This window comes from Argiope bruennichi, chromosome X1 (genome assembly GCF_947563725.1).
Source record: "Argiope bruennichi chromosome X1, qqArgBrue1.1, whole genome shotgun sequence".
Classification (NCBI taxonomy): Eukaryota; Metazoa; Arthropoda; class Arachnida; order Araneae; family Araneidae; genus Argiope; species Argiope bruennichi.
Genome location: NC_079162.1, coordinates 75,339,528 through 75,361,267, shown reverse-complemented (window position 1 = coordinate 75,361,267; position 21,740 = coordinate 75,339,528). Strand labels below are relative to the sequence as shown.

General features: G+C 29.6%; 2 protein-coding genes across 2 annotated transcripts in view; one reads left to right on the top strand and one right to left on the bottom strand.

Annotated features, from left to right (window-relative positions):
- The window catches only part of LOC129958341 (nuclear factor related to kappa-B-binding protein-like), a 91,817-nt gene extending 89,803 nt beyond the window's left edge, over positions 1-2,014 (bottom strand). The window contains exon 1 of the mRNA XM_056070761.1: positions 1,102-2,014. The gene's annotated coding sequence lies outside the window, so the exon portion shown is untranslated. The remainder of the gene's footprint in view (positions 1-1,101) is intronic.
- Positions 2,015-2,590: 576 nt separating this feature from the next.
- The window catches only part of LOC129958276 (glucosidase 2 subunit beta-like), a 44,102-nt gene continuing 24,952 nt past the window's right edge, over positions 2,591-21,740 (top strand). Inside the window, exons 1-3 of the mRNA XM_056070610.1 lie at positions 2,591-2,813; positions 6,841-6,957; positions 14,790-14,885. Of these exons, the coding sequence (XP_055926585.1) occupies positions 2,711-2,813; positions 6,841-6,957; positions 14,790-14,885 (316 nt within the window). The 5' untranslated portion in view covers positions 2,591-2,710. The remainder of the gene's footprint in view (positions 2,814-6,840; positions 6,958-14,789; positions 14,886-21,740) is intronic.

Below are 21,740 nucleotides of genomic sequence, written 5' to 3'. Positions count from 1 at the left end.
ATAGGCAAGAATATTTTACAAATACATATAAAATACCAACCTCTTTCCCAATTAATGCTGAAGAATTAATAAAAAAACACTATAAAATAGCTGTATTTTCCCCTACTATGTAAAACAATTTATCTGAATGATTAATTGTTAATAAGGGAAAAAGAGTTATAATTGTTCCATTCAGTAAAATACTGAAGTAAAATATAGTATGTGCTATTCTGAAAAATTTACATCTTTTTCTTATCTTTCATGTTTTTTTTAAATTAATTTTTTTATTACATAATTATAATATTTAAAAAATATGTACTGTTTATATTTAATCATTTCAAATTATTTTAATAAAAATAATTTTTTAAATAAGTTGAAGTTTTGTCTATGAATATAATTTAAATAAATTTATTCATATTAATAGAAAATATAAAAAAGACAATTAGATATGAAGATACAAGAACATTAATTTCAAATTGAACTCTGAACCATAATTCATTTATATATAAATTTGAAATAACAAATAAAACCAAGAAAATTTTTTAGTTGGAAAGATGGGAGGGGGGGGGGGGGAGGGAGAGACCATAAATAAGCAGTTTTTCTATGGACAGGAATGGAATAAAGTACATAGTCAATACATTGCCTTTTTAGTAAAATTTCATGTTATTCCCTGCAAAACCTTATACCTTTAATTTCTACTAGCAGAGATGACTTATGAAGTTACAAAAAGATTTCAAAGCTTGATAGCAATTACAGGATAATAACTAACATATGATTTAATATGAATTTGTTATTATTTGACTATGAGAAAGGAAAAAGAGGCAAATGTTAAGAAATAAACAAGTAAATAGGATTTTGAAATAAATGTAAAGGGCATTGTTAATAAAGAATAATTTTAGAGAAGTTTATATCATAATAGAAAAAATAATTGATAGTTATAATTATTTTTAAAAACACCACTTAAAAATTATGAATCAAATTATCATATTGCCATCATTTATTAATAAATATATAATAAGGCTTTAAATTTCTAACGAAATTTTCACTATATAAAATAGAGCAAACTTCACAATTTTAATTACAACTTCAAAATAAAAACACTTTACAAAATGAACAAATTACCTGTAATTGCAAGATTCCTCTCATCACTTTCAGGTTAAATTTTTCTTTTTCCCGTGCAGAGGTGATATAGATAATTGTCCAAATAAAATGACTTTTTGATGCATTTCCGAATCAGAAATATTAAGGAACATAAGCTTTACCATGAAAGTGATTTCATGAAACAGTTTCAGGAGTCAATTAAAATTAAATTAATTGGAATTACTTTCCTAATTCTACTTGATTAGCATTTCCAAACAGTTTATTTTTTCTTTCCTCGCGTCAGTTTTTTAAATACGAAATGTTTTATTTTTACTTTTAATAATACACACATAATTATTTATTGCTGATGACATTTCCTTATATCTTTAAAACTGTTTTAAAACATTAAAATATGCTTATCAAAAAAGAAGAAAATTCCGTCAATATCGACGAGAATGTAAACAATTCTTAGCGCCACAATCAAACATTTTTTTCTTGCTTTTTGGCCTAAATATGAAACATAATTAAAAATCAAATAAGAATATCAACAATAAATGCTGCCACATTGTAAATAAAAATGTTGCAACTTGTAAATTTCACTGATGAAGAAACGTAGAGGAGAAATACTTCGCATATTTTTGAAATTAGGTTCAAATCTTAGGAAAAAAAATAAGATTTTTTTTTGCAATTTATTGTTATGCTCTTTTTCATGAGATATTTATTTGGTTCTTGATTAAAAGCTAGGCTCATAACATATTGTGAAGTTTCAATGGAAGGAGGCATTATCAACTTCACAATAAAATGGCTAGGAATGCGTCTAGCAACAAATCGACGCAACCATTACTTAAGACAAAGGCTTGATTGTAAAATTTGATGATATAAGCTTTGAATATATTTTATCAATAAATAATTGATGTCGTCAGTTCTATATTAAAACCACAAAAGGTTTCACACAACAATCCTAAAAAGATTCAACGCAGCTGTAGTAAAAAAAGAAAAAGGTTACTTTAAAATAAACCTAACTCTTATGCAACAATTATGTTTTCATTATATTATATAAATTTCATTATATTTTTTTAAAAAGTATATTGATGCGTATTTAATGTTGGAAAATAAACATACGATAAGTCAGTAGAAATATACCACGTCATCCACATCAGAAATAACTCATTAAAAAACATTGCTGCGATTTCAAATCTCAGGAAATTATTTTCACAGTGTTTTTTGATAATCGTCATTAAAATAAATCTGAAACAGCAAATTCTTTCAGTTTTGTTGACACTAAAATTCTGAGGATATATCGTCGTCATAGAAACGAGAATTTTACAATTTGAGAGTAAAGATGTATATTTCAATTAATTTAAATTAATTTGCCACTCAGTCATTGTGTGCATGTCCTTAAATTTATCTACGGAAAATGGTTTTATGAATACAAAATAGAAAACTTTGCTTTATAAAATCTATCCTTTGTTTATTTCGAAACTTTGCAGTACTCTTTACAATTACTGTGACTGTGACCGTTTGGGTCTGTTTTGGAAATCCGGCGGCGGTCGCGGTGTATTAATTGAATAATTTCGCAATTTTTTTTTAATGAACAAACCGTGTTCCAAATATCTCTAATAATTACCTTTCTAGTCTAATTAAAGTTATCATGAAAAGTGTATTTTATAAGTTTTTAATTCTAGATATTTTTGTCGTCTTATTTTGCAATGCCTCGGTTGAAGTTTTAAGACCTAGAGGTGTAGATTTATCCAGTAAGTTTTTGCTTTGCTTTATTGATATTTCTCTTTTAGATTTGTTTTTCTGGATTTTGTTTCAAGAAAATTTTTTAAATGCTTAAAGTAATTTCAGGAAACGAGTTATCATTATAATGCTAGCTGTTGATCAGTTATTACACGTCATTGCAATTTGAAATCAGAAATGCTGACTTTTATTATTTTCCTGACGATAAATGTAGCCAGCATGTTAAATTTGTATAGGCATATGTGTGATTTTCTGATTTGTTATTATGGATGTTTTAATATTTAAAAGTAAAATGGAATTATTTATTTGATGTATTGCACATTACTCGATGTATTATTCTTACTACCGACGAGATACGAGTTCATTATTTTTTTTTTTTTTGCCCCACTTAAACGTAAAAGAAATCGCTCAATTATATATGTATTCAAAAATTTCAGAAATACAATCAGCTATACATTATTTTTAGAAAATAATCTTGACTGTTTTTATTTCTATAGTGATGCTATATTCTGTAAGTAGATGCTTGGTTAATTTTTTCAACCTCGTGAATATAAAAGGAATTAGAGTTTTATCTCTGATATTTTTTTTTATCTCATGGCATTTAAATATCAGACATTTCACTGAGCAGGATATGTATAAAAAAGATGGTTTTTTACCTGATTTGTATCACCTTTAAATTATATGAATGCTGAAAATATCTATACAAATCATGCATCAATAACACATGTAAAAACAATCTTTATCTAGGTTTACTTATTCTAGGTTGTATTAACACGATTGGAAAACAAAAATTTACCTTATTGTCTTAGATTTTCATGAAACTTTGCTCATGTATAATATTCATACAGATTCTGAAAAATGCAAAATTTTATTGATATATGGCAAATCATTTTTGAATTAAAGCTATGTAAAATTTTAAAAAATTGTCCAAAAACTATTAAGAATTTTTTTTATAATTGCTTTAAGAATTCTCTTAATTGAAATATAGAGCTGGGAGAGTATTATTTTATAGCATTTATCATACAGTTAATGAATATTATTAGTATATTACTTGTAAAAATCTTTTTAATGATTATTATTAGTATATTACTTATATGATAATATATTATCATCTAATATACAAAATATTTTGTCATTATCTAAAAAAAAAAAAAAAAAAAAAAAGAAAGAAAGAAAAGAATTTTAGATATACATTTATAAAATTTTTTAGATTAATATAGTTATAATGTTGTAAATTGCCTGGAAAAATATAAACTTGTAAACGATTTGTTAATTATTAAAATAGGTTAAAACTGAGTTTTTCATTAATTCATTGTTTTCAGCTAATTAATATAAAAGACTTATATTTACACTTCCCTGGAAATAAATATGAATGCTTAACTGGAAGACTTGCAATCTGCTGGCTATACTTATTGGATCATTCTTTAAAAACTTTCTGATAAATATTTCACACTTTGTATTTTTTAATATATTTTATAAAAGTTCATAAAATAAAAATACTAAGAATTAAAAATATTATTTCAAATAAATGTGGTCTTTGGAAAGTACATATATATAGTGCTGATACAACAGTATTTCTGGCATCCAAATATGAAAAACCACCAAACAAGATTCTTTATTTTTGAAGTAAGTCTGCCACCCAATGTAAAAATAAGAAAAACTTTTGAAATAATATTTTCATAACGAAGATTTTAATGTGAAAGGAGAATGGTGCTTTTCCACCTAGAAAAGGATCTTATGACAGAATAGGGAACTACATGAAAGTAGAATTAAAACCCCTTAACAACATTTTGAAAGTACAGTTGAAAATATTACTTAGACTTTAGTCTAGAGGCTAAATCATAATTGCTCTTGAAAAGTCATTTTCATCAATATAATATTTTATTTGAATATCCAAGAAATATTACCACATTTTGTACTTATTCCCTAAATTATTGATGAATATTTTTCAGATGATTTGAAGGGTTAGGAAAAAGATGTGTTAAAATATCATATGAACTTAAATTAGAGGACATATCGGGCTTCATTTCAGTTATCTGTGTAGGAAACTGAAGACATGGGTATTTTACACACATACACAAAATAAATAAATAAATAAAAATAAAAAACTTTCATTGAAGTGAAAATTACTTTTCATCATCTATCTGGTCCATGCGCATCATTCTTATATCCAAAGAATGATGTTTTATGAGTGTCAGATGAGGATGTTCTGACAAAAATGAATCTTGTAATTTCCACTTGAGGAAGTTATAATATATTTGAAATTGATATATGCCAAACAAACATGATCTTTGAACAATTAGTTGATAAATTTATCCTACTACAAAATAAAAAATTCTGCTCTAGATTCATTACTTTAATCAGATTTGCAATTGCATTTGTTCTCACATAAGTTAAAAATTATCATTCTTATGTTATTCAGTTAAATACAGGATATTAATAAAAAATCAAGCTATAGTTTAATACTTTTTAAGCAAATAATCCATAGCCATCTCCAAATTTGAATTTTGCCAGGTGCTTTACAGTGCTAACAATTCATTGAATAAATTTTAAAATATATACTTTTCAAAAAAATTAAACAAAAAGATTTATTTAGATTTTAACAATTTTGTATATTTGCTTATAATATATTGTGTAAAATGACATTTCTTCTAGCTCTATAGTTCAATTAGTAAAGTTCCTAGAGCAGTTCAAAAAAATTTCCTTTGAAAAAATTTTAGATATATTTTTGAAAATGCTACATAACTGCTCTTCAAAATCAGAGATATATCTGGATGAAATTTGGTATTTTCCACATATTTATAAATGGTATGACTGTGCCAAATTTTATAAATATCTGGGTTGATGAGTTTTATGGAGTGTGCTGAGTTCTAATAGAAATTTAATCTGCTATTAAAATAGGTGGTAAAAACAAAACAAAACAAAAAACACACAAAAAAAAAAACTATGAAAAACTGAATAATTTTGAAATAAGAAAAATTGTATTGTTGTTTGGTCTACTATAAAATATTATAGTTTATTAGTGGAAATATGCTATGGAATTTTAAGGAATCTTATTATGTTGGAAATTTGCAAATCGATTACTACACTATTCATTATAAGTTTGCAATATAGCATCATACATTTTCCCACCTAAATCAAATCAAGATAAATTACAAACAGGGAACAGAATGGTAAAGAAAAATTTATTGTAGAACTATTAAAAGTTTTTTGTAATAAAACTCTTTTAAGTTACATTATTTACTTTTGGTTTTTAGGAATTTTTAAATTCTTTTTTGAATTTTTGCAATCTGATTTCCTTTCTAGTTTTTCTCTCTATTGTTTGGTATGAGATGAAGCCTACTCACCCTTCCCCCTTCAAGCTAATTTCTGTAACTTTGGAAAGGTATTATTCCATAACTGCATGAAGTCATCTTTATATCAGATTGAGCATCACCACATTGTTGCACCTCTGCAACAAAAACCATGCTCAATATTTGTTTTGAATCATGTTTTCAGTTTTCCTTTTTCATTTGCATGTCTTCCTAGATCTTCCAATCTGATATCTTATGACTCTAAGTTGTGAGGGAATTTTTTGTCAAATGTTCCATAATCAACTTGTATCACTGTCAGCATTTAAAGAGGCTATCTAGCAACATGAGGCTTCCATATTGAAAGAAATGTTGCATATGATGGTGTGAACAGTATCATGCCTTCTTTGACAGCAGTGCTATTGATTTAAGACTTTAAGTTGATAGCTAATCATGCTTTTTCCCCTATATAAAGTATAACTAGAAAAATGCCATGTTTTTGCAGGAAATATAAATATCCTTCAAAAGTGTGATTACTTGATAAAATATCATATTTAATTCAAAAAACTTTTTGTTGAATGCATCTCCTTATCATTATTAAATTTTGAATTATGAAATTTTTTCTTGATTTATGGATCTTGTGTTGTATTTGTGTAAAAATAATAACTAAAGGATTAATAACTTTTTAATTATTTTTTAAATTTAATATACAAATATGTTTTCAAAATCATTTTTTGTTCACTTTCAGAAAAAGTTTTTTATGTTCCTGATCAAGATTTTAGTTGTATTGATGGTTCCAATACTATTCCATTTAGCTTTGTGAATGATGATTATTGTGATTGTGAAGATGGATCAGATGAACCAGGTACTTTTTGATTAAATACTGTGTAATAATATTGCTGATTTTATTCTCATATTTAAATTTATTTTTAGGTATTTTAGGATATAGTACTTCTTTTAAATGTAGTGTGCTTTCATGCAATAGTTAGAATTAAAGAACTGCTTAATGCTTTATCTGAATTTATTTTTTTAAATATTGCTTTAAATTGTTTATAATTTGCCTTCTTCACTTAAACAGACCATGTACTGATATTTTAAATAAAAAAGTTGTACCTGGTCAAAGATGCATGCTATTTTTCCTTAAGAGGTAAAATTTACATTTTAATGTAGTTTAATTGATACATTTTTGTGTATATTTCCTTCATAGCTTAGTTAATGAATAATGTTTCAAATAAAGCTTTTATTGAAAATTTAATAAAAATACTAATATTGTTTAAAGGCCATAGTCACAAAAACACATACAATACCAATAGTATAAAAATACTTGAAAAAAATTTTGGTGGATAAATAGATCATTTGGGAATTGGCCTTCATTCAAAATTACAAAGTTTGTCCCAATGGGGCTTTTATACAGCATTAAAATAGAATGTTCGTTAATCGAATTAATTCATTCGTTAATTTGAATCTGTTAATTTAAATTTGGGAGTTGTATTTACTCCCAGCTTACATTTGTTAACCCTCCGAGCGGCTAATTATTCAGAGTATGGCTTCTCAAAAATTTATCTCTGTTCGTCAAAAGATTACTTAAAAAATATGAGCTTCACACGATAGAGTGAGAAACACGAGTTGGAAAAAAAAAGAGTATATTTTACTCCCTTTCCTTCCCAGCTGCGGAATTTCAATTACCCCAGTAGGGAAATTGGATTGTAATCTATGTGGCAATCTTATCTTATTGACTAACCACTCTCCCCCCCCCCCCTGCTTTTCACAGCCTCGTTTTTTTTTCTTCTTTTTTTTTTCGTATTAGCAATATGTAGTGAGTTTCAAACTAACTCTGATCTAAATTCGTTTTTCAAAAAACTACCGAATCTTGGAAAGGGAAAAAACATTTCCATTAAAGGTCTTAAATTTTTAAACTAAAATTTTTGAATTAAATTGATTAATACATATATTTCTTTATTCCAACATTTTTACAAAAGACACCACACTACAAGTTGTCTTTTCATTAAAAATATTATTTAAAAATGAAGAAAAGCATTTAGAAATATAAACTTGTTAAAATCATACTACGCATTTACACTTTTTCTGCAAATTATATAAGTAATATTTAATGCAAATAAATGTTTTTTTTAATGTATATTAATTTTCAAAATCTGTATCTCCTACACTTTGTTTTTTTCTAGAGACTTAATTTAAGATATCTTTTCACTGAATGATGAAAATTTTACATCGTAATTATGAAGCCTCACCAATTGATGTCGTTTTCATTTTATAGAGGAGTATATACCTCGATTATTCTTTGACAAACTTTTTAAAACTGTATATCCAAGCTTTTGGAATAAAAACATCTATATAAAAGCTTGAAAATATCATTTTAAGAGCATTCCTACATTTAATAACTGTAGGATCTTTTAATTTTGAGCTCAAAATTGAAAGGATTTTTTTCAAAGAAAATTGAAAGGAAAAAGAAAAGTAATTTTTTCCCAAATTTTTTTAAAATTTCAAATTGATAGAATGAATTTTTAATGAGATATGAAGCGATATTAACTCTATTTCGCCCACAACAGTTTTATTTATTTATTTATATTTAAGGGACTAAGTCATCTAAATATTGCCATGAAATAAGGCAAAATGCTTTTGCAAAAATAATGAATTGTCTGTTTTAAGATTTTGATTATGTCTGTTTTGAATCAAATGTCACTTTTGGCAAGAAAACACTTTTCAGTGCTTCAACACATTCTATCTTAGTCTATCTTTTGTAAATATCCGAGTTTACAGATAGGTGCTTTAAAAAAAATTGTGAGTGATAGAAAGTATAAGAATCAAATGTTCCAAATTTGATTGCCATTTTTCTCAATGAAACCAAGGCAAAACAGAATATAAACCAAAGTTAATGCTATAGGGAATGATAAGATGCATATGTTTGTATCAACTTAGCAACCTTCAAATTTATTTTTTTTTTACTAATTTTCATCTTAAATTTTTGCACTGATTCTTTAGACATTTTTTTAAATTGTTTCCTAATTCAGAGAATCCTATCTAGAAGAAATTAAAGTATATTTTAGGATAATTTCCTTATATTTAGATATGATTTGTTTAATTTATTTTCTGTACAAAAATCTGCATTTTATTTGTGTGCATTATTAATCACTTTCAAAATACAATCCACTATAAATTCGAAGTGAAATTTAACAAAAGTGGTGAAAATTTAATTTGCATTTAGCATTTTGTTTCAATTATCAAGAGGATTTTAATTTTACTACTATCATTACTCTCGCTATCCCTAATTTTTCATTTTCTTGAGAATCAATCACTTAAATATAGGACTTTTTTATTTTTGTTTTCAAATTTCATTTTCACAAATTTTTGAAACTATTACTATGATACCACTTGAAATTGTAGAAAATATTTTTAGGGTCGATTGTTTTTTTTTTTTTTTTTTTTTTTTTTTGTTTCTTAGATTCCTATTGATTAAAAAGTATTTATAGCCATTTTTCGATACCCTTGGATTTATTCCCAATAGAGTCGAACGTTCAAAAAATAATGCCAATATTTGTCTTAAACTTTTACCAGTTATTTCTTTCTATATAACATGCACTTGAATGGAATTTCAAAAATTTAGCTCATATGAAAAATATGCTTTTTCCAAATTTTCATTTATTTCAAATTTGCTCCTGATCTCATTAATTTATCATTACATTTTATAGCTCAGTTTATGGGACTTTATAATATAGATTCACTTTAAAGGACTGTTATATATTTTTCCTCTAAGTTTAATAGTGTTTCATCTAAACTTGAAAATTTAATATAATCTTCTAACACTCAGGGTAAAACTCAGAGGCCAGTTTTGTACAAATTGGTCAACAGCTTAAAAGAATAAAATGGTTGTTACGTATTTTTTCCTAGGGAAAAGTAGAATTCGCTTGGACTATTTAAATTGCAAAAGTTTAAAAAGAATTTAATTTCTAATTTTTAAGAAAAAAAACTTTTTAATATTTTTAAATATGATTAACACTATTAATAATTTTTGTAATGCTAATATTTGAAAAAACTCCAAATTTTTTAAATGTATATGTTTTAGGCTGTCATTTTGAAAAGAATATCTTTTTACAAGCAATTTTTATGAACATTTTTGTGTTTAATATCATAACCTGATTTCCTCACGGTTCTTTTTCTGAAATGTTACCTGTAATAAAATGGTACAATTCAATCACATTTTATTAAATTGCTTCAGATTTACTTTGAATGAATTTCATCTTCAAGTATTAGTATGAATAGCACATGTTCACTCTGCTACTACCGTGATTCCCCGTTTCATTGTAATCTTTAACAAAGACATCAATTAACATTCTTTTATCAAAGAAAACCATTTCCTGTACAGCTCACCTGCTTGAACCATGTGTTCTGCAACCATCTCCCCATCCTTACCCCGTAAATTATTCAACACTACATTACACAGGGGAAGAATATTGATGGTATATATAAAATAAGACATTTTTTGCAAGGCCTTTCTCACAAATGTCTCTATGCTATCAGATACTTTATTGTAGATGTATTTCTACAAATTTTCAACATGACTTTCATTGAACGCTAGGTTGATCCAACTTATATGTTAAAAAAAAAGGCAAAATTTTGTTATATCCTAAAAATATCCCGAATATAATAATACATGAATGATACTACATATAAAATTACTTGATTTTGATGAAATTTCTGCTTTAGCTATTGTAACTAATGTGACAATAAATCACTAAATATACATTAAATTTTTTTAATAAATTTTAATGAAACAGCATTAAAATTTATAAAATCAATTCCATGTTCTACTTTTGAATATTCATACCATCGTCCAACCTTCCTCATTGAAATGGGAATTTAATTTTAATAAATTTCATGTTTAATTATGTCAGCTATCACATTTTTCAAATAACTTTAAAAATTATTTTTCGATGTAATGGATTTAATATTTTCTATTAAAACTTTTGCATCTTTTTCGATTCGATTTATATCATTATGAGGAAAAAAATAAAAAGGAAGAAAATGGGAAATTTTTGATGGATCAAAACTTTAATATTTTCTATTTAAATAAAATTTTTAGTTTTGATTTTTTTTTTTTTTTTTTTTCTTTTTGAACATTTATTATGCAAATAGCAAGTTCAAATCAAATTTGGCAGCATTAGGTTTAATTCTTTTATTTCACCGATTTTTGAGTCTTTTCACGGAAAACATGTTAATTTAAATTCATGGATTCACGGAAAATATGTCGACTTAAAAGCATTAAAATATTTACATCAAGAATTCTGAACAAAATTTCTTCAACTAACTCTTCTACTTTTTTGTAATGCATGAAAAAGAGTGCCAGATGATTGCGAAAATTAATTAAACGATGTTTGTAAGCAATACAAGTATATTATACAAGTCCACTTACCATTTTAATTGCTTTATTTCATTCAAAAGCTTATAAATAGTTATTTTTTTCAAATGGAATTGCAAATAATCTGTCAGTGATTATATATAACTAGTTGCGGATCCCCATTTCCTTAAAATCAGATTCATTTAAATTGTTTTTAATTTTTTCCCTGGGTATTTCAGGCTGAATTACTGCACTATAAGTATTATTAAAAAACACATTGAGCATTTAATATTTGTTCTTCATAAAATATATAGCACTACAGAGAAAAAAAAAAGATATTTTTAAAATTTTATTGGACATAAATTTTTTCTCAAATTCAATTTTGAAACGCTTTGATATTTTAATAAATTTTAAATATAAAATAAAACTCCCTTTCTTAATTAATGAACAAGGAAATTTCTTTCAATATTTTAAAAGAAAAAAAAAAGTAGAGAAAATCTTGCAACTTTTATGTCAAATTATAAATATGACAAAACCTTCTCGAGATATTAACAGATGCAAATTTCTATTTTGAGCAATGAGATTCCCCCCCCCCAAGTATTTATGCTATGGTTAAACTTTGTGCAAAGTAGGGTTTTTTATGTATAAATAAAAGAAAGAAACAAAGCTAGGAAATTTGTTGTTGTTATTACCTTGATGCCAATTGATATATTTTACGAATGTTTAATCCTAATCCCAATTTTTATAAGATATTCAAAAACATTTTGTTTTATTTTTGAAAAAAAGTACTTATAAAATTTTGCATCCATAATAATAGTTTAAGAAAGATTTTCTTTCTTTCCGAAAGCATCCTTTTCTATTTAAATCGTTTATAAGATAAGAAACTCATTAGTCAGAGCAAATTAGTTCCATCCGGACTACCTGCTGTCTTTCGAATCCATCACTGCCAAAGTAGTCATTAAAGGAGGGGGACGACAATGGCGAAAAAACACATATTTTCCGATTTTGAAGGCAAAATCGAAAGTAGAAAAAACTGTTTGCTCCAATCTTGAAGACAACCGAAGAGAACAAAATAACACGTTTACGCCCTTCTGGAAACGGAATTGCTTTGCAGAAAAACACGTGTCCGGCGCTTGGAGGATTAAATTTGAAAATTGATTGAGATGTTTAAACAAATGCCATCATATTAATTTAAATCTTTTAGATATTTCAGCAAACTTCAAAATTTGTTTGAATTAAATTTGTGGTAAACTGAAATTATTAATTGCCATGAAAGATGGAGAAATAAATTTGGAGGGGGAAAAAAACTAGAAATAAATACTCTAGAGGACATATAGGAGGAAACACTAGAAATATAATATTTGAACCAAATTTCAATGGATAAATATGTGCTGAGTATTTTACATCTAATAAAGTTAATGATTTAGACCATAGGTTCCAAATAGAGTGGTACTACACTGCATTGAATGATGGAGTCTTCTATGTGGGGGGAATAATAGGTCTAGAAGCAACCTGTTTTAATATTTGGATAGTTAACTATTATGGAAGTGATGATATTGATTTTTTTTTAAAAAAAATATTATAAAAGGGAGTGGTGGTTCAGAAAAGACTAGAAATATCTTTTTTTAGACCCTTACATTCAACTGTTAAAAAATGATAGGCGGGATAACTCTTTAAAAAACATGAGGGTTTGTGAAGAGTTTTTAAATTTTTATTTTGGTATATTTACATAATTCTGATTTAAGTTATAATACAAATATTTTATTTAGCTTATAATTAAATAATATTTTGACTAATTATAAAGATAAATGATAATATAATTTAGAATAGAATGGCTATAGTTAAAGAGAGAGGTTTGATGATCTTAGGCTGAAAGTCAGTCTATCAAAACTAATAAAAAATGGGAGTTTGAAATTACTTTTTTATAAAGTGCAAATGAATAAGTAAATATATAAAGTCAATAAAAGTCCCGTGCTTTCATTTCAAATAAAAAGGGGGACTTGGATTAAAAAACTAATTCAATTTGTTCATTGTATTCTATTATTGCAAAATATGATGTTATGAATTATATTAAAGAATGAATTTATTAAAAATTAAAGATAAAATATAGCATTAAAATGATGTAATTTAAAACATAATTTTTAAATATCTATGTAAAAACTAAGAATTTTTATTATATTCTTAGCTGAAGAAAATACATGTGATGAAACAATGAAATGAGTTGAATTTTCATTGCTGCAATGAAAGACATTATTGCAATAATAGTTAACAATTTGAAAAGAAATGTTAGAATTAAGGAAAAAATTACATAACTAAATTGTTGATTTTTTATTTAATTATTTATTTATTTTTAATTTAAGATAGTGTGAAAATAATTTTTGTAGTAATATTTTTCAAAATTATCACACAAAAATAAAATTTTGCTTAATTTCCAATTAATTAAAATTCTAATTTAAATTACTTAAAAAAAAAAAGGTTTCAAGGTGTACATTTGCATCTTTCAGTGTATACTTTTGCTAAATTTGGTTACTCTTAGTCCAATGGTCTACGTTGTCAGAGATCTGCAAATAGAACAAACTTTTTCACATTTACTATTAGTAGATACTAAGAAAAATATTTTCTCATTCATTCTGCAAATTATGTATTTTCTCTACCTTCTATTCCAATATAAATAGATATTAAAGAATTGAAGGCTGTTAAAGCTGACTGGGAAAAATAGTTTTTTAGTCAGCTAATTAATTAATATATGTAATTGTTATATATTCATCTTTATAATTGATCTAAATATTTTTATTTGCAAATTTCTTTCAAATGTTCCTATTTCTTTTATGGTGGTGGAAAAATAAACCCATTTATCTTGAAATTATCTTAGTAGATATGAAGGAAAGAGACAAGACAAAATTAAGAAAATTAATTGACAAATCTTCATAAAATTTTGAAATGAAAAAAAAAATTGAAAACAAGCCAAATGATTCTGATATTTAAATACATTTCTTCATTCAGGAAAGATGTGCAATTTCTCAATGTTACCTCATAAATTACTCTTGAACAAAAACAAATCATATACCAAATGTTTTTTGGTTGTTAATCTTATGATAAAAATTCGCAAACTAAAATTTATTCTTGGTTTAATCTATTCTGAATAGAAAAGATTAAAAAGTTCTGTTTAGAAAAGGACAATTAACTGGAACAGATAATTACATGGCTTTTATTACTACATTTTGAATCAGAGATTTTTATAATTTCTACATTTGAAGTGTTGAAAATAATTTCTAGTTTAAATTGATGTTTCTTGTTTGTTTTATGAGAAATTGCTAATATTGCTTTTTTTGTTTTGTTTATAGGAACATCTGCTTGCTCAAATGCATTTTTCCATTGTGTTAACTCAGGACACATATCAATAAACATTCCATCATCAAGAGTTAATGATAACATTTGTGGTTAGTATATATAATGTTAATTTTTTTTTTTTTTTTTTAAATCCGATTCAGGTTATTCTGAATTTTTTATTATCAGGATTTTTTTTTAACATTTCATTTTTAGTAATTAAGTCAAAAATTTCATTACTGCTGATCTCTAGTCTAGCATTTTTGACATGAGGCTGTGTTTTTTTTTCTTCTTTTGATTTGTTGTAATTAAAAAAGCATTTATTTTTTTGGGCTTAACATCAAAATCTCAGTGATGTTTAATTGCTTAGTACATTTAAGTACATTCCTACATTTTAGATTTTAATGCACAAATATAGGAAGCTACAACCCAAGATTCAACAGGTGCATAGCATTATTAAAAGTTCTTAAAAATGACTTATTTTTGCTGGCCATTATGTAAGGGCCTTAAAAATAATTATTTTGTTCCATTTTTGTTATTTCTTTTCTTTCTGTTGGGGGGGGGGGAATGCTTCATCATGCTATAGAACCACACTAGATCAGCTCAATTATATAACTATTTTCTTTGCATTATCTGCCTTTCAGGGGCACATCTTCATGTGTGACAGAATTCACGACCCTGAAGTCACCTAATGATCTGGTCTTCCTTCCCTTAATAGCAAGCAAGGGAGCTCTCCATGAGAACTTGTTGCTGTTCAGTTTGCTTCTCATGGACAGCCAAAACCCCACGTGTTGGCTGTGAGTGGCAGCCCATTAGACGGATAGTGCACTGTAGTCCCCAGTGTATCAATCGGCTGGTAGCTAAGCATATGAGTGATTAGTCTCCTAAGGATTGAAAAAGGTTACTTCTTAGCCTTGGCGTTAAGGATGGTCACTGTTCCTGGGGATGATTCTAAGTGTATAGGTTTCGGCTAGCACTAAGGTAAACGCTGAGCTGGTAATGTCCAGTGTCAGTGGCTGCCGTTCCTTGTTTTTAGCTCCATGGTGAGTGGCCTGAATACCATTCGATGTTGTATGGACCTAAAAAAGCATTCTACCTTCAGCAAGCTACAAATCAAGACACCTTCAAACCTTTCTCTCAGTCATTCCTTTTTCTTTCTTTTTTTTTTTTTTTTTTTTTTGTGGAAAAGGCTTTAATCAGTTGTGTGGGTGAGATGGCATCTGTAAAAAAAAGAAAAAAAAAAAATGCTCAGGAGACTTATTGCTTGATTTTGCAATCAAGAAACAAGGACAAAAGCTGTCAAAACTCGTAACACTCTCTATTATTTCAGTATCAGTCAGTCCTCATAGCAGTCTCAACTCTTCTAAAGGAGTCATTTCTATAAGAGAATTATTGAATGAAACAATAGACCAAATTACTTCAGATTTCCGTGATCAAGGGGTAATGCATGCCAGACATATTACAATATGAAGAGATGGTCAGCTGCTTAACAACAAGCCCTTAATTTTGACATTCAACCCCTTAGGGGCTCACCTACTATAGGTGAGTATGGGTGTCCCAATCCCGAGGTTCCCAGGGATCTTTACTCCCTTCATGTTAACCCTCACCTCCGTCTTCTGCTTTTGGCTTTCTTTCTTCATTCCCTCGAGGGTAGGCGAGGGAGCTCTCCATGAGAAGCTGTCGCCGCTCTGTTTGCTTCCTGCTTCTCATGGACAGCAAATACCCTCACGTGTTGGCCGTGCGTGGCAACCCATTAGACGGGTGGTACATTTCGGTCCCCGGTGTATCAATCGGCCGGTATCATAGACACATGACTGGGCTACTTAAGGGTATCAAGCGAAGGGGTCACTCCTTGGGCTTGGCGTTAAGGGTGGTCATTGTCCCCGGGGGTGACTCCCAGCGTATAGGTTTCGATTAGCATCATGGTAAGCGCCGAGGCTGGGGATGTACAGAGCCGGTGGCTGCCTTCCCTTGTTGGGCTCCGTGGTGGGCGGTGCCGTCGAACCTGAATCTTTTCAAATATCATATGCGTAAATCCAAACCGGCTCCCTTCAGTGGGCATAATTTTGTTCCAAATAAAACTATTGATCTATGTTTTGACACATTTTTTATCGTGAAACGCATTTCCGCACAAAATGAAACTTTTGACACCGTTTCTCCATTCTTAGTACAAAAAGCATTTTCTGCAACACTTGGTGAAGTAACTTCTATTAAGAAACTTCGTTCTGGAGATTTGTTAGTAGAGGTTTCAAATCGAAAGCAATCTCAACAGATTTTGAAAATAAAGTCACTAAGTACCATTCCTGTAACTGTCAGCCCTCACTCTACTCTTAACTCTTCAAAAGAGGTTATAACATGTGGAGAACTGTTTAATGACACCATAGAACATATAACTCATGAATTGAAAATTCAACGAGTGACTCATGCTCGTAGGATTCAAATACGAAGAGAAGGGCAACTCCTTGACACGAAACATTTCGTACTAACATTTCACTCCCCAAAATTACCTGAATGCGTAATGGCAGGTTATATTAGGTGTCCAGTTAGACCCTATATTCCCAACCCCCTCGGCCATTCGAAAACTGCATGCCGCGGGACACTTATATGCGCCATTTGTGCTCAGACTGGCCATGAAAGTTCTCAGTGTAATGCACCTGAACAATGCGTAAATTGTAAAGGAGCTTCTGACTTCCAACCTGTATCCCAGCATTACTGTTCCTTTGCACACTAATTTTCAAGCAGTGGCCGTGCAAGTGCACGCGCGGACATTGATTACAGTTTGTTGTCTGTATCTTCCACCCCATGCTAATATATGTCAAGAAGACCTTAACATTTTAGTGGATCAGCTATCGGTGCCTTTTCTTCTGGGTGACATGAATGGACGTAGCACCTTGTGGGGAAACGATGACACCAACCTTCGAGGTCGGCAAATTGAACAAATGATTTCAGACCATTGTCTCTGTCTGCTAAAAAAATGATGAGAAAACTTATCTACACTTGCCTTCTCGCAAATTCCACTCGCTTGAGTTGGCTATATGCTCTCCATCGCTCATGCAGGTTTTTGATTTTACTGTTGGGGATGGTTTTCATAATAGCGATCATTTCTCTATTTTCGTCACCCGTGCTGATGGAGTCAATGAAATAGAACGACCGCCTAAATATCTCTTCAACCGTGCAGATTGGAATATTTTTGCAAGATTGGCTGTAATCACTGAAATTATGGTTGATGCTGGGATATTGATGAAGCTGTCCGCCATGTCACTGAAACAATTTTATGTGCTGCTAATGCTGCAATCCCTCAAAGTTCAACTCGTCCACACAGGCTACGAAAACCTTGGTGGAATGAAGAATGTAGCAATGCTTGTAAGAAACAAACAAACAAACAAGCAAAACAAAAAATGTGGGGTATTTTTTGTCGACGCCCAACGACAGAAAATCTCATAGCCTTTAAAAAAAGCTAGAGCTCTTGCTCGCAAAATAAGGTGACGCAGTCAGAGAGATTTCTGGATTCGATTCTGTATTTCTGGTTTCTTCTATTACCACATCAACAACCAGCAAACAACTGTGGAAGAAGATGAAATCAGCTAATGGTCTTTATCGGGAGTTTATTTCTCCGATTTTGAAGACCGGTACTGCTATGTTTTCTTCACCTCAGGGCATTGCTAATGTTATTGGTAGTTGTTTTGCAAGTATTTCCAGCTCAGATTCCTTCAGCCCTACATTTCTTTTGATTTAGAATTGGGAGGAAAGCACAACTATCAGTTTTAGGTCAGAAGACAGTCTTTCATATAACTGCCCTTTTCGGATGTTTGAACTGAAGAAGGCAATTTTCCAATCCCGGAATACCAGTCCTGGACCGGATGGATTAACATATTGTATGTTTCATCATTTGAGTGATTATTCCTTATGTAACGTCTTAAAATTATTAGACCGTATTTGGAAGAATTCTCTTTTCCCTGAAAAATGGAGGGAATCAACTGTCATTCCAATCCTTAAACCTGGTAAGAATCTTAGCAACCCATTAAATTATCGTCTCATTGCTCTAACGAGTTGTTTCTGCAAACTGGAACGAATACGAACTGGAAGTAAAAGGCTGTATCTCCTTTTGTCAAAGTGGCTTCTGAAAGGGATCAACTATGACCACTATTGACAACGTGGCTTTCCTAGAATCGCAAATAGCAATGCTTTTGTTAAAAGAAATAATTTGGTTTCTATATTCTTTTGACCTTGAGAAAGCTTACGATCGCACTTGGCGATATGATATTTTACGAGCCTTGTTTAATTTTGGATTCCGTGGAAGTTTGCCCACTTTCATTCAGCAGTTTTTTATCTTTTCGCCAATTTCAAGTCCGGATTGGAACGACTCTCTCTGGCACATTTATTCAGTCCGAAGGAGTTCCCCAGGGAAGTATACTCAGTGTGACTTTATTTATTGCTCACATTTCTAGCATTCTTTCATCGCTTCAACCACCGATTACTGGTACCATTTATGTTGATGACTTGCAGATTTCTTGCCACGGCAGCGATATGAACTATATACAACGACAACTTCAATCTGCGATTGATAATATTATGCTTTGGTGTGAACAGAACGGTCATGCTATCTCAGCTTGTAAAAGTAATTGTGTTCATTTCTGTAGGAAGCGAAGCCTTCACCCCGATCCAACACTTTATATTAATAATCAAATTATACCTGTAGTAAATGAAGTTACATTCCTCGGAGTCATTTTTGATTTTAAAAAAACAAAAACCCTCGCCTTCCATCCACACATCTTATATTTGAGGAAGAAATGTGAGAAAGCTTTAAATATCCTGAAGGTTTTGTCCAATACCTCTTGAGGAGCTGATAGAACTTCTTTACTCCGAGTGTATCAGGCAGTCATCATTTCTCGCATTGACTACGGATGTGTAGTGTACGGATCTGCTCGTGACTCTGTATTACGGAAACTTGACACTGTTCACCACTCTGCTCTACGCATTTGTTCTGGTGCATTCTGGACATCACCTGTCCAGAGTTTATATGTTGATTGCTATCAAACCTCTCTTAACTTGCGACGTAAGCAGTTATCTGCTAATTATTATTTCAAAGTCATGTCTTTGCCAAATCATCCACTGCAGAATACATTTCTTAATTCTTACCTTGCAAGACTTTATCATGCCCATATAATCATCCATTTATGAACAGAACAAAATCATTCGTCGAACAATCGACAATGACTAGTTGAAAAATGTAACTTTTTTGATTTTTCACTTTGAAATATTCCATGCATAAAATATATTAATCCATTTTCATCGCTTCTTAAAATTTCCACTGCGCCGATTGTTTATCATCAAATTTTTAAGTTTCATCGAAGTCTTTATTCGCAATATGCCCCTATATTTACAGATGGCTCAAAATCAATTAACTCTGTCGGATGCGGTATTGCTTTTGAAGATACGTGTTTGCTTATAAGCTTAATGATGCCTTCACTGTATTTACTGCTGAGGCAATAGCAATCTTTTGTACTTTACAACGCATATCGAGCGAAAACACCCGTTGTTCCTGCATATACACTGACAGTATGAGTATTTTGCAGCAGTTACAACAAACTGATTCCTGTAATAATCCGATTATTTGTGATATTTTTCTTTTGGGGGGGGGGGATCTGAGAAGCAAAGAATTTGACATAATGTTTTGTTGGGTACCCAGTCACGTGTTCATTAAAGGTAATGAGTTGGCAGATTCTGTCGCTAAATCTGCATCAACACCACTTAACAGATTAGTCCCTTTGGCTGACGTTAAATGCTACAGAAAGAAACATATTTACAAAATATGGCAGCAACAATGGGATTTGCAGGAAAATAACAAATTGCATTCGTTAAAACCCACACTTAGCAAATGGTCTAGTGCCTCAATTAGGAGAAAGGACGTAATTTGACACGTCTTCGAATTGGGCATACGCGTTTTACACATAAATATTTACTTTTTGGTGAACCCGCACCTGTTTGTGGTGCATGCAAAAAACACTATTCAGTTGTGCATATTTTAATCGAATGCCCAATTTTTAACATTCAACGTCAATCCTTTTTTTAATACAACGATTTTATCTCTGAACGATCTTGTGGAAGAAAATCCTCACTCTAATATCTTCCTTTTTTTACAATTGATAGGCTTTTTATATCATATATGATTAGTTTTATAGTGTGCCACTTGCTTTTAAGTACTTAATCATTTTTTAAACGAATTTTGTGTATTTTAAAACTTTTTTCACTATAATTTTATTTGTTTATATATTCACCATACGTTTGGCGCAGCATAGCTATTTCTGGCTTTTGCGCCATTAAAATCCAATCAATCAATCAACACCTCCAAATTACCACCATCTGTTAAAATTAGCATCATCTGTTAAACTGTTTATATTCGATGCCCTTTCAGAGAATAATATATCCTTAATCCTCATCTATGTTATAAATGCCAGCGCTTCGGACACAAAAGCTGCCTGCTGCTCAACACTCGCGTCTGCTGTGCAGTGGTGGGTCATGATGGCACCTAATGTATTTTGAAGGATAAATGTGTGAACTGCAAAGGGGAACACACTTCATACTCACAAACTCTTGAAATAAAATTAATATAAATTGATAAATTCAATATATTTAACAAGAAAGAGATCGACACAATGACGATCACAGAATAACTTGAATTTTTATTATAATGTGGTTCAGATCTCGTAACCAGAATATAAAAAGAAGAGGGGGGGGGATACTTATCAAAGATGTGCATCAGCTTGTACACTTACATTCTCCAACATAACCATCTTATATATGCGGCAATACAGAAAAACTTCACCTTCTTCAATTGATATCTAGTATGATATGCAATTAATATCTAGCATATCATACTAGATATCAGTTGCGCAGCAGTCACACAAGAGCTAATAAAGATTAAAATTTACATCCAGCAGATGCTACCGATAAAATGAAAGGACAAT